Source organism: Pseudonaja textilis, chromosome 3, assembly GCF_049901715.1.
Source record: "Pseudonaja textilis isolate UNSWEBS1 chromosome 3, rPseTex1.2, whole genome shotgun sequence".
Taxonomy (NCBI): domain Eukaryota; kingdom Metazoa; phylum Chordata; class Lepidosauria; order Squamata; family Elapidae; genus Pseudonaja; species Pseudonaja textilis.
The window spans coordinates 132,074,736-132,090,509 of NC_141992.1; the positions used below are offsets into that span (position 1 = coordinate 132,074,736).

The 15,774-nt window shown below is 37.5% G+C and overlaps 2 protein-coding genes across 7 annotated transcripts in view; one reads left to right on the forward strand and one right to left on the reverse strand.

Moving 5' to 3' along the window:
• LOC113445717 (testis expressed protein 56-like) lies at positions 1-7,919 on the forward strand. Its single transcript, XM_026715032.2, has 3 exons — positions 1-271; positions 4,104-4,284; positions 7,670-7,919. Exons 1-3 carry the CDS (start codon positions 1-3, stop codon positions 7,917-7,919), a joined length of 702 nt encoding a protein of 233 aa, XP_026570817.2.
• The window catches only part of ECI2 (enoyl-CoA delta isomerase 2), a 27,131-nt gene continuing 18,078 nt past the window's right edge, over positions 6,722-15,774 (reverse strand). For 2 of the 6 annotated variants that reach the window (XM_026715029.2, XM_026715031.2), the window contains exons 6-10: positions 14,818-14,920; positions 13,712-13,832; positions 11,773-11,862; positions 11,183-11,326; positions 7,150-8,196 (exon numbers count right to left, since the gene is read on the reverse strand). In XM_026715029.2, coding sequence (XP_026570814.1) covers positions 8,041-8,196; positions 11,183-11,326; positions 11,773-11,862; positions 13,712-13,832; positions 14,818-14,920 — 614 coding nt within the window. In that variant the 3' untranslated portion in view covers positions 7,150-8,040. Of the gene's footprint in view, positions 6,970-7,149; positions 8,197-11,182; positions 11,327-11,772; positions 11,863-13,711; positions 13,833-14,817; positions 14,921-15,774 lie in introns of those variants that run through there. The other 4 variants (XR_015743101.1, XM_087930797.1, XM_087930796.1 and 1 more) reach the window with 4 other exon arrangements.

A 15,774-nucleotide genomic window follows, 5' to 3' on the forward strand; every position in this document is an offset into this window, starting at 1 on the left:
ATGTTTTTTGGGAAAAGATCATGTCTTCACTTCCCACGGCCAGCCACAAATCATCAAACAATAAAGAAAGGAAGCCTGTTTTCAAGGATCAGGCCTGTGACAAAATCTAGTCTGAATCTACCATCGCTGGTCAAGTCTCAGAAGCTGAAACGCTGTGATAAGATGGATGAGATAAATGAAGTATTCCTAAAGCTCTCTATGCTTCACAACAATTTGCCTGATCCACTGAGAGATATATTGCTTCAATGTGCATGTGAAGATCAACGAAAGTGTAAGTTGTTATCACATATATATCCATTTTAGAGAATATCTCTACATGAAAATATGGTTGCTGATATTCTTACAGATTGCAATTTCTCAATTTTAATGAAACTGACCACATGTGAAAATACTTGCTTCTTGGGATGAGGAACAGGTGAAGTAGAAAATCTAGCAGGTACAAAGTTTTTTTGTAAATTTTATTTAATGGAATCTAACCTGCTCCAAACCTGGAGGGCTCTGTTGTGCAACAGCAGTGAAAACATCACAAAACACAAAATCAAAGTTAAACTGAAGCTAAGTATGCTGCACACAACCAGTCAAATGGATCCAAATTCTCCTTAAAATAAAACTGCTTTGTTTCCAAAATATCTGCAAAGTGGTACCTTTATATATTGGAAAGGTAGGATGGAAATGTAATTCAAAGGAGTGGAAACTACCATAGGGGCACTGATCTCTCCCACATATTCCCATGTGTCTTGAATGTGAAGCAATGGAAAGAGTTTCAAAAGGATATCTCCAGATGACTAGATGAGATGAGTGGTTTTAGCTCTGGTGTAAGTTTTAGTAGAGGCACAATTCTACATTGGCATCTCCAGAAATATGTATAATCCTTGTGTGTTGAAGTTTCAGAAGCAATTCAAAATTCTGCTCTAAGAAATTTTGGACCTCACTTGACTGGTTGTGAGATGTTTATTTTGAGGTAATGTTTGCCTTTTGTTGATGTTGGTTATGATGCAACTTAGCTTCTGAATCATCTCCAAAAGCAGCATGTAAAGTACATTGTAGTAGTTCAATTGGGCAATCATAGATGTGTGAGATAATGAACTATGAAGATTGGTACTATTGCATCAATTTGGGGATAAGGCAGATGCAGTTGTTCATATGGAGTTCATATGTAATTGGCTTAAAGCAAAACACTATTTCAAAATTGCATCATTGTTTTTAGTTGGCTAACCTGGATTCTGAGATAGTGACTGCATTGAGTTTATTTGGCCTGTCTGAACTCCTAATTTCTTAATAACTGCAGTCTAAAAAGTTGTATGTACTTTAAAAAAGTTAAAGTGCAGAAGTCTGAAGTGGGATAAAGAAAGGATTATATTTCAATAAAATTAATCTTCTCTTGCAAGGAGAGCTTTTAATGTAAAGATTCCGTAGCAGAATAAGAAAGAAAATATTTGAAATTAGATAGAAAAAGGAAATGGGAAAACCAACAGCAAAAGATATTGAGTTATTTATTTTATTGAAGAATCAAAATTGCACATTACTACAATCATCTGGTTTTGAATATTATTTAAACATGATTAATTTAAGTTTAAGTGCAGGTTAAAACATGGGTCTGTTTCTCATTTATAGTGTATAATAAAAAGCTATCATACAATTAAATGTAAGGGCACATCCCTCCCTCCCTCCCTTCCTGCCCCATACTCTGAGCAGCCAATACCATATCAGTCAATTAAACATTCAGTACAATAAAAATCCTCTTTCTTTTAAAGAATTAAAACACCTATTTTCAGTTTGAGCCAAAGGCACAATGGCACAATTAAAAAAAAAAATCAACTTATTTTCGAAAGACTAGAAATGTAGGTGCTGTATTTCTAGATAGTGATGATTCCATAAATTGGAAAGCTACTGTTGGGATGACTTGCCTTCTTGCTCACACCTGATGTGCCTCTGAAGTAGAGGGACTGTCAACAAGCAATGAATGAATTGGGTGTATAAATTCTGCGCCTGATGTAACTGGAATTGTGCTCTGTAAGACTTAAAAAGGATGACTAATACTTTGAATTGAACCTGGAAGCTGACTGGTAAGCAACACAGCAATTTCAGAATAGAAGTTATCCTGTGCTGGTGGGGTTGATCTGCCAGCATTTAGTCAGCTAAACTTCCTGGATTGTGTCAGTGGTAGCTTTCGGATTGTCTCCAAGGGGGAGTCCCATGTAGAACATGTTTATTTAATTTTATTTGATTTATCAATCGCTTACAAGATAATAGGTATAAGTATAAACATGAGTAAGAATACAGGAAATAGGTACGAATAAATGGGGACAATAAGACAGGGATGATAGGCACGATGGTGCACTTATGCACGCCCCTTACAGACCTCTTAGGAATGAGGTGAGGTCAATAGTGGATAGTTTGAGGTTAAAGGAGTGTGGGTTAGAGGATGTAACAACAGAGTCAGGTAGAGTATTCCAGGCATTGACCACTCTGTTGCTGAAGTCATACTTTTTGCAATCGAATTTGAAGCAGTTTACATTGAGTTTGCATCTGTTGTGTGCTCTTGTATTGTTGTGGTTGAAGCTGAAGTAGTCATTGACTGGTAGGACATTGTAGCAGATAATGTTGTGTGCTGCACTTAAGTCTAACTGTAGGTGGCGTAGTTCAAGGTTGTCCAAGCCCCAAATCTCAAGCCTGGTGATATAGGGTATTCTGTTGTGAGCAGAGGGGTTTAGTACTCTTCTCGTGAAATACTTCTGGACTCGTTCAATTGTATTAATGTCCAATATGCAGTGCGGATTCCAGACTGATGAGCTGTATTTGAGTATTGGTCTGGCAAAAGTTTTGTATACTCTAGTTAGCAATTCGATATTTCTTGAGGAGAAGCTTCGTAAGATTAAATTTACAACTCTTAATGCCTTTTTGACAATGCTGTTACAGTGAGCTCTGGCGCTTAGGTCATTTGATATGAGAACTCCAAGGTCCTTGACAGAATGAAGATCATCAATGAGGTTATATCCACCGTTTGTATTTGGTGTACTGATTTTTTTTTTACCAATGTATAGGACGAGCATTTGTTGGTCAAGATTTGGAATTGCCAGATGTTTGAGCATTCTGGCACATAATCAAGGTCGCTTTGAAGGATACCGGCATTGTCAGTGGTGTTGAAGTTTTACGTCATCCGCAAAGAGGACGCAGTTGCTTATAAGGTGATCACAAAAGTCATTTATATAGAGTATAAAGAGAATCCTAGAATAAAGAGGTCCTAGAATGCTGCCTTGGGGTACACCGCTGTTAACTGGAGCAGGGTTTGATATAGCGCTCCCTATTTTTACTATTTGTTGCCTGTTTGACAGGAACACAGTAATCCACTTATGAAGGAATCCGGAAATGCCGTAAGAGTTCAGTTTTAACAGTAGTTTGTCATGTTCCACTGAATCAAAGGCTTTGCAGAAGTCTATGTAAATTGCATCGATAGCTTTAACCTTGCCAAGTAGAGTAGTCCATATGTTTTTGCAGTATAAGAATTGAAGATTGCAGGACAATTTTTTCCTGAAACCAAATTGTTTTTTGGAGAGTAGGTTGTTTGACTCTATGTGGAGAGTGGAATTTGTTCCATGACTTTGCACGTGACACAACACAGTGAGATTGGTCTGTAGTTTTCAACCAGGCTGGGGTCACCTTTTTTGAAGATAGGGATGATTGTAGCTAAGGACCATAGGTTTGGTAAGGAGCTGGTTCTGAATGATATCTCATATATATTGCTTAGGGGTTCCACTATGGCAGAGGAGAGCTTTTTAAAGAAGTACGCATAAAATCCATCAGGGCCAATAGATAGGGATGGTTTTAGGTTACATAGTGCCTTTTCTATGCTATCTTCTATAAAGTCAATATGTAGTAGGTCATTACAGTTAGTTGTGGTACGATTGGAAATGTGGGGCATGAACCACTGCTGTTTACAAAGACTGAACTGAAGAATATGTTCCCATATGCAGCCAAATGGTGACCCAGCTATTCCAGACATGACCAACAAAGGTACTGTTTCAAGGCCAGTATTAAGCAAAGGAAACCCTACCAAACACCAATACATTTTAAATTGCAGACAATTCTTCCCTTCTCTTCAGGTTATAAGGTTTCCTTCTTTGACAATTTCTCCATGAATTTGATACCTAAAGAGGCATATTGTTCACCACCACCAAATCATATGCCCCTAAGAAAAAGAAGGATTTCTAACCAGATTGCTAATCAGCCTAGACCTTTTGGAGTCTATAGACAAGATATGCCACTAGCAACTATCATTGCAAGGTAAGGTACAAATAAACAATTATTTTTTTATCATTGCATCTCCTACACCCCATTCAGTCTCTATTGTTCTTTTTCTCTAAGTTTTTTCGGTTGCCCCCAAATCCTTTTTTTTTTGCTAGACGATTTCTTTTCTAATACCAAGCCATATTAGAGAAACAGCATTTACTAACCTCCACAAAATATAGTATGACAAAAGTAGAGAATATTGTGTATAGCTCAGTGTTGAACTGTTGTGTTTGTGGCATTTCTCTGAGTTTGACTGTTTTTATGCAGCCTTTCATTACCAGCTAAACACCACCACTTCATAGAAAAGTAAAGTTTGCTGATTGTTTACATGTAATAGCTTGCCCCGCCAGCCTTGCTTGGAGTATAGTTTCTTCCTTGAAATCTCCTTGATTAGAGTACTGTTTCTACTTTCATTGTTTATCTGGGCTATTTTTTGTTTAATTGGGTGCTGGTTGTTAAGGACAATGGACTTTTTTTCCCTTGACTTTTGATTTGATCTTTTAAATGGTGCATACATGATACTTAGTTTTATATGTCTGTTGATGGTTAATTTATCAGAATGCCAAACTCCCAAGAATTCCTAGCATTTTTGGATTTGACTGCATCTAAATGTCAGTTTCCCAGCTGAAATTGTGACTGAATTTGTTCATTCATTCATTCCTCTATTAATGCCCATTAACACTGGTGACTTTGGGCAACTCATAGTTAAAATTAAATCAACAACACAACTAATAAACAAAATACAGGAAAGCAGCAAAAACAGAATAACTCCTTGAAAACCAAATGAAAAACCTAATTAGAAGCAAAATGAAAACCCCCCCAAAATACAAAAGCAGGCAATGCACGCTGTGGATCAATTTAGCTAACTTGAGTTGTAAAGCTGTTGCTCTTAGCTGTAATGTTTCAGATGTTGGATTCAGAGGTAGTAGTTCTAAGGCATTGAATTAAACTTTATTTTTAAAAAAAACATGAAAAAGTGTGGAAAGAACTTAGCAATGTATGGTTTTGGCTATGGCTATGACCGTTGCTATAATTGGCTTGACGAATAAAAAGGCACCATTACTTCCAACATGGGCTGTGTACTGATTCATAGGGTCGAAGCTTCTGCTAATATACCTAAGACTGTGTCCGATGTTATTGATGACAAAATGACAAAGAAATAGGCAGAGAGAGACAGGGAGCCTGTAATGTGAAGGATGATGACACTGATGATATTGGATTCCTTTGAGTCTTGATGAATATTCACAGGCTGACTGTATCATAAACATTTTGAACATGATCAATATACTATCAACCTTTTTACTGAATAATTGATTTTCTATGGGAGATCCATGGAAGAGCCAAGCCATGGAAATGAAGGCCATCAGAAACTGACACTGTTTCTGCAGCAAGATCCTCAAAGTAAAGTCTGCTTATTTAATGCTTTGAAATTCAGCATGGAAAACTACAAGTAATCCTCAACTTACAGCCGTGATTGGGACTGGAACTTCCACTGCTAAGCAATGTGGTCATTATTCAAGTCATGTCCAATTTTATGTCCTTTTTGCTATAGTCCAAGGGTATCAAACTCAACGTCCAGGGGCCAGATCCGGCCCACAGGTGCTTAGATCTGGCCTATGGGGCTGCTTTGGAAACAGCAAAGGACCGGCCCGCCGTGCCTCTGCCAGCAAAAATGGAACTCAGGAGGGATGCCTGCTAGCAGAGGATTGCTGGAAGTTGTAGCAGCCAAAAACAGAGCTCGAGAGCCTGTTTTTGCTGACAGAGTGCTTGGGCCACTACAGGCGCCCCTGACACAAGTGACATCAAGCTGGTGACGCCCACCCTGTCCACACCCACCTTGGCTCCCAGAGGTCAAATACAATCCTGATGTGGTCCTCAATGAAACCGAGTTCGACATCCCTGCTATAGTCATTAAGCAATCTTGACTTTGCTTGTTGGAAGCTTGCTGGAAGGTTCCAAAATGGGGATCACATGACCCCAGGATGCTATGACAATTGTGCATGAATCAGTCGTTAAGTCATTTTTTTTTTAAGCACCACTGTAACTTCAAGTCACCAAATGAATGGTCATTAAGTTGACGACTACCTGTAATGATGAGTTGCTTGTCATCATTTTGGTTAGAAGGTGGAGAATATTGGTGTCCCCACTCCAATGCTGATATTTGGCATTATAAGATTAGCAATGGTTTCTCAGCAAAAGAGCACCACATTTACCAAGGAAACACAACCATCTTCCTACATCTGGTACAAATTTTCAGGTGTTTGATAGGTTGGTAGGCAATTGTGGAAGGAGAATCCAGGGATCCTTATCCATATTTAGCTATGCTCGTATTCCTGGAAACTTGAGTAATTGCAGTAATTTAAAATTTGTATACTGAGCCATATGTTTTGACTATTTCACCTCACTCCAGAGATTCAGAGATTGGATTACCGTATTAGCTCAATATAGAATTTAATATCTTCAGGATAGCTTGCTCTCCAATGTCTGCATTCAAGGAACATAAAAACATGAGAATGTTACCAGTTGTAGATATATAAGATAACTACAACCACATTAACAGTTTTAAAACCATATGGACCAAACGAATGATATAGATGTTTCAAATTCTCCCTTGAGTTAATATAGCAGTACAGTGACTGATGATATCTTGGGAAGATATGACTGTATTAACATCAAGGCCTAAATCAAGAAAGATGAACAAATGATTAACGGATAAAGCTAAAAAAATAATTTCATTTCTTTGCAGGATGAATAGGTTGGGGAATTGGTATGATGACAACAGTAGTAGGAATGTGGAATGGATGAATATTTTGGATAATAACATTACTAAGATATATACAAATAGGTCAAAAACAAGAATATTGTCACATACCATTGTTTATTTTATAAGGCAATTTTAATAAAAGATTCTTATTAAATATAAATATTAATTACATATATCAATTTCCCACCCCCCAAGTAGTTAGTAAAATAGAACTGTATGTCAGATTTGCAATTATGCTAGATATTAAACAAGGAAGTTGTCCAATAGTCTCCTTCCTTCCCACAGAACCACTCTGTCTTGGAATCTCAAAGTCACAGCTCTCCAAGTCATTTACTGTTAAAGAAGCCACCATGAAAAATAAAACCAAAACATTTTAGGGCAGGCATTTTCCTGCTCTGCAATAAAACCTGAATGCCATACGTGCCAGCCATTGTTTTTAAAAAACTGTATTCAATGGCATATTTACGGTTGCTAAAAACTCTACAAAATACATCAGGGTATAATGAAGTTGTAAAGTATTAATTCTTATTGTATGCATTTGAAAACAGATATCTGATATATTTTTTTCTTTAGTAGTGCCATTATTTTGTTTTTGTTTTGCTTTCTCCACAATAGATGGATACCAAAGACCATGTCATTTCAATTTGACCACCAATCAGCTATTCAAGAACTTGAAACTTTTGGTGACATTGAATCCCTCATCCCTTGTGGAAGACAATCAGTCATCGTCACATTCAAAGAAATCCGCTCTGCATGCAAAGCAGTGAGTGCTTTCCCGCCTAATGGGCCAAACAGGCATCTCCAGTGCTTTTGGCATCATAAATTCATGTCAGACTACAACATTCTAAAAGACAAAGAAAGCTAAGCTCTAGCCAGAATGAAGGGACCATCTGGATTTGTATCCAAGGTATTCATTTAATGACAATTTTTGTAGTAAAGGAAGAGAAACAACTTACAGCAATTTATTTTGCGTGACTGGCTCGAGACTAGAGCTTTGATTTCTTCTGCATGAAGCTCATTACAGCTTGCATGCATTCTTCAGATAGCCATCTTTCCATGAGACATTCACATTCCTGAGAATTAACTTCGTATAGCTTCTCTTTCTCCATGTTTCGTATTAGCTGCTTGGAGATTGCCAAAGTCTGGAGAGGTAAGGAAATAAGCAACATCTGGTTAATATGGACCACCGCAAGCCCATCTGGCTGGTATTGTTAACTGAGGATCAAGGAGAGAATTTACATAGAGAACTAGAGCCCAAAATCGGGGCCTGCGCTCTGCCCTCTCTCTGCTCAATCATTTTCCCTTCAGCTGACTTCCAAACCCAAAACAATTCCAAGGGAATAATTAGGTACCTATCTCCCAAGTTTCTATGCTATGTTGCTTTCTTGGGCAAGAATAGGCCTAGAGCACAAGTTTACTAAAAATTATGTGCGCTATACAACCACAAGAAACCTGGGTGTTGTTTCATAAACGAAGCAGATTACATAACAGATTTTATCTTTATGTTGTTGAAGAAATTATAATGGAAATTGTCTTTCTGTTTATAGATGGTCAACAGCTGTCCCTCTACATTACAAGTGAAAAGCAGAAAGAAGGCAATTAGGACAAATAAAATCGGTCATTCCATATCTTTCTGCCTCTAATACTCATTTCTCTCAGTATATGTTAAAACCATCCACAGTACAAGCAAACCTTATCAATTTGAATTAGTTTACTGTATTTGTTTAATGTCAAAAACTGTTGGAAAGCCTTTTTTATGAGATCTGTACTGTTTAACATAAAGAGTCTTTAACCTAAAGAGTCAGGCAGATTTAACTATGATTTGAATTCAACAGATTTTTAATTGCAATTCTCTTCGTCTCCACATACATGCAGTCTTTGTCTATAAATATGTACTCAGAAATAAAGTCGTAATTGGTTCTTAGAGATTTAAAACCATATAGACATGTATAGAACTGCAGCATAGATATAATTCATGGTTTGGTTGTTTCCAGGGTAAGATAGATAGGCCATGATTGTGTCTGAAAAAAATGTTAACAGACATAGATGCTTGTCAAATGCATAGTTTCAAGCTGTCACTATTATCTACCTTATAGAGTTCCACAACAGAGAGAACACAAAAGTAGCTTAAGTAGAATGATTTCTGACAGGGAAAGGATACAGATTCAGCTATTTATCCACAAATAGGATTTGAAACAAAATAAATGGGTAATATTTTTATTATATTTGTTGTATTTCTTTTCTTTCTAGTTTGTTATTGTCCCTCCAAAACCATTTTTCAATATTCTGTGGGTACCAAGCTAGTTCAGATTCACTGAGATACTTTGGAAGTACCCTTACACTCCTTTGCTTTTTTCTTTTATTTCTAGTTCATTTGTTGTGTTGCAACCTTCTTCCTTATACTTTCCCTCCTGTGAATTGATTATGGCATTAGGAATGTACAAAACATTTCAATCTTACAACATTTCAAAGGAAACGCATATAGCTCCAAGAACAAAACGTTTGCTTCAAGTGGTGTCATTTCAATATACAATTTGAAGTTCTTACAGGTAGTTCTTGACTTAGAACATAAATACAGGCATAGGTTGTTGTGGTTGTAAGTCGAGGCATCACCTGACTGGATTTGAAGTTACAACTATCTTTTTACAATGGTCATTAAATGGGGGCCACACTTGTTAAGCAAATCTATGCCCCCAATGGGCAACTTATGCTAGAAAGCAGAAATAAGCCAGAAAGCAGTGAAAAACACTGCAAACTGTGATTGTGGGTCACTGCAAATGGCCATAAAATGAGCCAATTGTCAAGTGCCTAAAATGCAATCGTGACCACGGAGGGTTTGTTTCCATGATAGCTACAAAAACAGATCATAGGTAGCTTTGGAGAGGTTCATTGTAACTCTGAACATTTTTTAAATGACTGGTTGCAAGTTGAGGACTACCTGTAATTTGCCCTTTTGTGATTTTACTCTTTCCAGTTCAGCTAGTACTGCAACAGGGATCTATCTTGTTCTCACTGCTTCTGGTTTACCTTGGACAGAATAATATGAGATTGGAATATTAAGAGAAAAAATGTGTTCAGCTCAAAAAGGTTTGCTTGCAGCTCAGTCGTTGCTGGTGTGCCTGGTTAAGTTATAGCTGTTGATATTTTATAAGCTATTTGATCTGAGAAACTGGGGTAGGTTGCAATTAAGAGTAAAATTCGTATATATTTTGAGTTGTGCCTCATTTTGCAAGCAAATAATGCAAAGCTTTGTAGGTTCATGCAGTGCTGTGTCCCAATTCTCATAGCACTAGCACTTAGACTTATATACTGCTTCACAGTGCTTTTACAGCCCTCTCTAAGCGGTTTACAGAGCCAGCATATTGCCCTCAACAATCTGGGTCTTCATTTTACTGACCTCGGTAGAATGGAAGGCTGAGTCAATCTTGAGCCCCATCACGATTGAACTCCAGGTTGTGAGAAGAATTTGCCTACAATACTGCATTCTAACCACTGCGCCACCAGGGCTTCTACTCATAAGGCTGCACAGACGTAAAAACTATAAAGTTTTGGTTGACTGCTTTTTAACTTTGGAATGTAGGTGCACTTTGTGCAAGCTCATATTCTCGCTACTCTTGCTTTTTATTTCTAGAGTGCATTTACAAATAAGATAAAACAAATGAATCTATTTTGGTTTGGGATTGTTATTAACCTCTTGTCCTCTCTTGATGAGGTTCTCTTCTGTTAAAAGGGTTACTCAATTAGATTACATAGGTGCATATGTTCTTGCCCTATTATTATTTGCTACTATTTTAGAATACATTGCTGGTTTCTTGCAAATCATATTTTTAAGTTATGCTTTAATCTTTAATTCAATTTATTAGATAAGCAATTTAGGAGTGGTGCAGTGGCCTAGAGGTGGAGCTCTCGCCTCACAACCAGGAGGCTGTGAGTTTGATCCTTGGTAGAGGTAGGTATTTCTCTCTCTGAGCACGATGAGAATATATCTGCTGAACATACCTCCGCATTGGTGACAGGAAGGGCATCTGGCCAGTAAACAGTCAGTTCCATTCAGACTCCACTCTACAAGGAATTATGGGGTTGTTAAAAGATGATGATGATTAGATAAGCAATTTTGCTAACACTAACCTTTTTAGGAAGATTAGCATAAGCCTTCAGCCTTGCCCACACTTCCTTTTGGAACGTACTGTCAGGAAAAACCTCAGCCACAAGCCCCTGAGAACAGGCTTCTGCAGCAGTTAGCTTCTTGTTGAAAAGCAGCATTTCAGTGGCCTGATTAAATGAGAAAAGAAACAACGGCTCATTCTGACTTTCCACTGTTTCTTGTTATATATAAGGGATAGAAGAACACGTCAGAGTACCATTCATAAACTATCTCAAGGTTCAGCCACTGACATCTACCCATGACTCTGATAGGCAGAGTAAAAATAGGTCATTTGGACATGACTGATCAAGAAGCAATTCTGATATGTGACAAGGCAGTTCCCTATGATATTATTACAGCATTAGTATATTTTGGTCAGCTAACTGCTCTGAATATTAAAATGTTATTAAAATACAGTCGTGACCATGCTCCATATGGCACATAAGAGCCCATCATTACATGGCCCTGTTCTTCATTTCTAACATGTGTTCCTCCTTCTGGAACAAGACCGAAGAGCGTTTTTTTTTTTTTTTCCTAAATCAACCATCAAGCAGATAAAATCTTCACGTGCTACCTTAGTTAACCCCATAATTTTGGGGAATGTGTATGAAGAACATCCTTCTGGACTTTGACCCAGGTTGCTGAAAGGTGTATGAAAGGTAGCCTGTGTGGAAAAGAAATATTGTCAACATAGAGACTTTATTTTTCCTTAGAAGAAAGAATATAGCCATGGCATTTTTCAAATGGTATGATTAAAAACTCACACTGAGAGCTCTAAGTGTGAACTTCTCTGATCCAGTTACAGTACAATCGTTATCTACAACAAGAGTAACTTTAACATGCACTGAATATTCCTGTATTTACAGGGAGGTTTTTGTGTGTGTGTGTGTGCAAGTGGCAAGACTCTGATGTTGAGATGTGTAAGATTCAGAGATTCATGGATGGATTATTCTATGTCAAATCTACTCCAAGCCATGCTATTCCAGATGGAAACTGGCAGTTTTATCAAAGTAAATTCCCTAAATCTGATTTAAAGTGTCCCTTGGAGTAAATACCCTATTCAGATGTAATTACAGTATGTTCTTTAAACCAGAATTATCCACAATATTGATGTTATATGAGACTGCTTAAATGAAAAAGCAATTGTGTGACGGCCATTACATCGCTGTTATTATTTGCTGGTGATGCTTCCTTGTGTTACAGGACAAGCTGCATATACCGTATGAATACTGGAATTTTCTTTGCATGAGTGTAGTCTTCCAAATTAAAGAATTTCTTTCTGAGAGAACCAATGGTGGAGGCAAGGAAATTGACATATAGGCAGGGAGGGGAAAAAAAAAAACCTAACCCTTTTCAAGCTGACAATGTAAGAGATGAGGTGCATAAGACAAGGAATAAGAAAACCAAAGTAGTGTTCCATGGAGATGGGAGGAGGGAAGGTGAGAGAGGCAACTGGATGAGCAGGAAGCTTAGACAATCCACAGCTGATCATCCGAAAGGACCAGGGGACCTCTGCAACAGATGAAGAACCACCACTGGTGGGATTAAAACAATTTAACAACCGGTTCACCCAAGGTCAGGTTGGCTGTTGTGGGAGGGGTGCCCCACCCCCATCCGCCAGCTCCACCGCACATGCGGGATGAGCCCCCTGCGATGGCCAAGCAAACCCTGGATGAACCAATTGTTAAATTAACCACCACCCCTCCTCGCTATCAAAGTGGATCCTGGGCACTGTGCTGCAATGGAGAAATGTGCAACAGAGCGGCTGGCATGAATGGAGGAGGGGGAGTAGGGAGAAGAAACAGGGAAAGTGGCTTTCTCATTCTCTCATGCCAGCCACCCTGTGGCCCGTATCTTCATTGCAGCGCAGTGCCCAGGATCCACTTCGATAGTGTGTGTGTGTGGGGGGGATAATTTAAAAACAAGTTCACCTGAAAAGGCACCCTTGGATAAGTAGCAATGCAGTGCAAGACCCAGGCAGTTCAGATGAAAAGAGTTAAGAGTTTGAGTAAAAGGGACACACTCTTATCTCCCTACATTCATGTTTTTTTGGGAACCACAGTAACTAGGCTAGTGAAGGAAAGTGATTAGTATCCTAAGGCAAACATTTACATAAGCAGTGGGGGGGAGTGGGAGAGGTTATCTTGTATTTTACAAACAAAGAACTATTAAGGTTTTCTTTAGGACTTTATTGTTGCACTTAAACATACAATTTCTTTGTATTTTTGGAGTTATGAGTGTGCCAGCTTGCAGGTGCTTCTACAGAGGTTTTTCTTTTTTATAGGCCTACGTGCCTATATCCCTTTCCAGTATGAGAACATTCAGTAAAAAATATAATTCAATTTTATGAAGAAAATTCCAGTTCTCATATATAGCATCTCACTCTGCCACCTTGATTCTCAAAGTAGGGGAAAAAAGGAACTCTATCTTGAACAAATAAACAATATTCCAACAAAAGTCTATGTCCACAATGATCTGATGGTAGTGACAGGAATCAAAGAGAAAAAACTTACTTGGTCCGTAGCATATACGATGTCAAAAAGTCCAAGCAGAGTTACAGAGATCCCAACAGCTGGCCCATTTACCACAGCAATTAATGGCTTTGGAAAATCAATAAAATGTTGAACAAATTTTCTGCGAAGAGAAAGGAATAGGAATCAATTTACAAACAAGATAATATTTTGGAATGTTACAATAAGTGAACATTTTTTTCTGTTAGGGGAAAAAAAACCCACTAACAGTTTATTAGATATTCCTACAGTTGAAATTCCCTGAGAATGTACATCTTTCTGGAGTTTTAGATATACAATATCTACCTTGAAATCGTTCTCTGAGACATAAAATGACTTTGGCGTTACTACTGTACCATTCTACGACTGAATGGGTGAAAAGTACATCAGAAGATTTTGTTTAAAAAAAAACCTTGGTAATCATTTATTTCTAGGTCAAGATACACAAAGTATTAGACAGATTTTTCTACACTATGCACATAAAAAGGAACTAAGATGTACATTTTTAATAGTGGAAACTGGCTTCTTTAAAATCTATTATTCAATTAATTGCTTGTGTCTCATTTTGATACGTATTTAAGAAATAATTTGAGATAACATATTTTCTTTCCAAATCTTAGAATATTCTCGGGCAGAAATATTTCTTAATTATTATTTATTAAATTTGTTTGCCACCCATCTCGCCACAAGGCAGCTAACAACATCAATAAAAATTATGACTAAAGATGGTGAGGAAGGGAGCAGGATGTAACTGTCAATAGGGAAAAAATACGGGAAAAAATACAAGACAGGTATTTATTGAAGCAGAGGCTTCTGGTCAAAACTAAACAGAAGAGGAAATTCTTTCCAGTTATAATTCCCATGGTGCACTCTGTGCAATTATTTTTCTATATTAACTTTACATGCTGAGGGCATACAGTTTTATACTGTTCAAGTTTATATAGATATGAATAAAACACTAATTTCTGATACTGGGGATTTATAGTTATAAGCCTGTACGTATTTATTTATTAAGGAGTAAGTAACAGAATGGGATATGACCTTTTTCTGCTTATCATTCATTGTGCATATTCATTATACATTTTAACAAAAATGAAAACAAGTCATACTTGAGTAGCGCTGCACTATTCTTTGCAGACTCTTCTATTCCACCAGGTGAAATTTGAGTAAAGTTGCTCAGGTCATTTCCACTACAGTAATAGTCTCCATTACCTACATAGAAGCAAATTATTTTAAAAAGAATGAAATAAATACAAGTAGTCACTTAAGGACTACAATTTGAATCAGCAACATCCTTGGGACCACACCTAACTCACCTCAGTTCCTCTGTGGTCATTAAGCAAATCATTCATGATTAAATATAAAGTCATATGACCACAAGTTGAGACATATAGTCCTTAACTTACAACCAAAATTGAGCCCAAAATATCTGTTGCAATAGCTACACATTCTAGGATTGCTCATAAATCTGCTTTTTTCAGTGCCTTTGTAAATTCAAACAGTTGCTGAATGAAGAGGTTACTAACAGAGGACTACCGGTATTACATTCAAAAAGAGCACTCTAGGCAAAAGTAATCAATTTATTTTGAACAGGGTTCAACATTAGTTGAAGATTACACTGCACTGATTCCAATGATTAACCTTACTTATTTTTAATCCCATCTTTATTACTTTATAAATAACTAAATGTGACAAAAGTACACAATGCCCTTTCCTTGTCCTATTTTCTCCACAACAACCCAGTGAGGTGTGTTGACTGAGACAGTGATAGGCCCAAAGTCACCCAACTGGCTTTCATGCTTAATTCTTTCCAGAAATCAGTAACTAAATGGGAGCAATAATTTTGGCAACAGTATGAAAAACTAGCATTCTTTAGAATCCTGGATGCTGTTACTGCATGTTAATGCAACTACTACATCTAGAAAATATATTCTTCCCCCACGCTAACTCAATCTTGATTGAACAAGATTGCCTTTTTAATTGCTTTTAGCTCCTCCAAAGACATCCCAGTAATATCCCTGTCATCCATCCATCGTTTCTACTTTCTTCAGCCTTGCCAAGCAGTC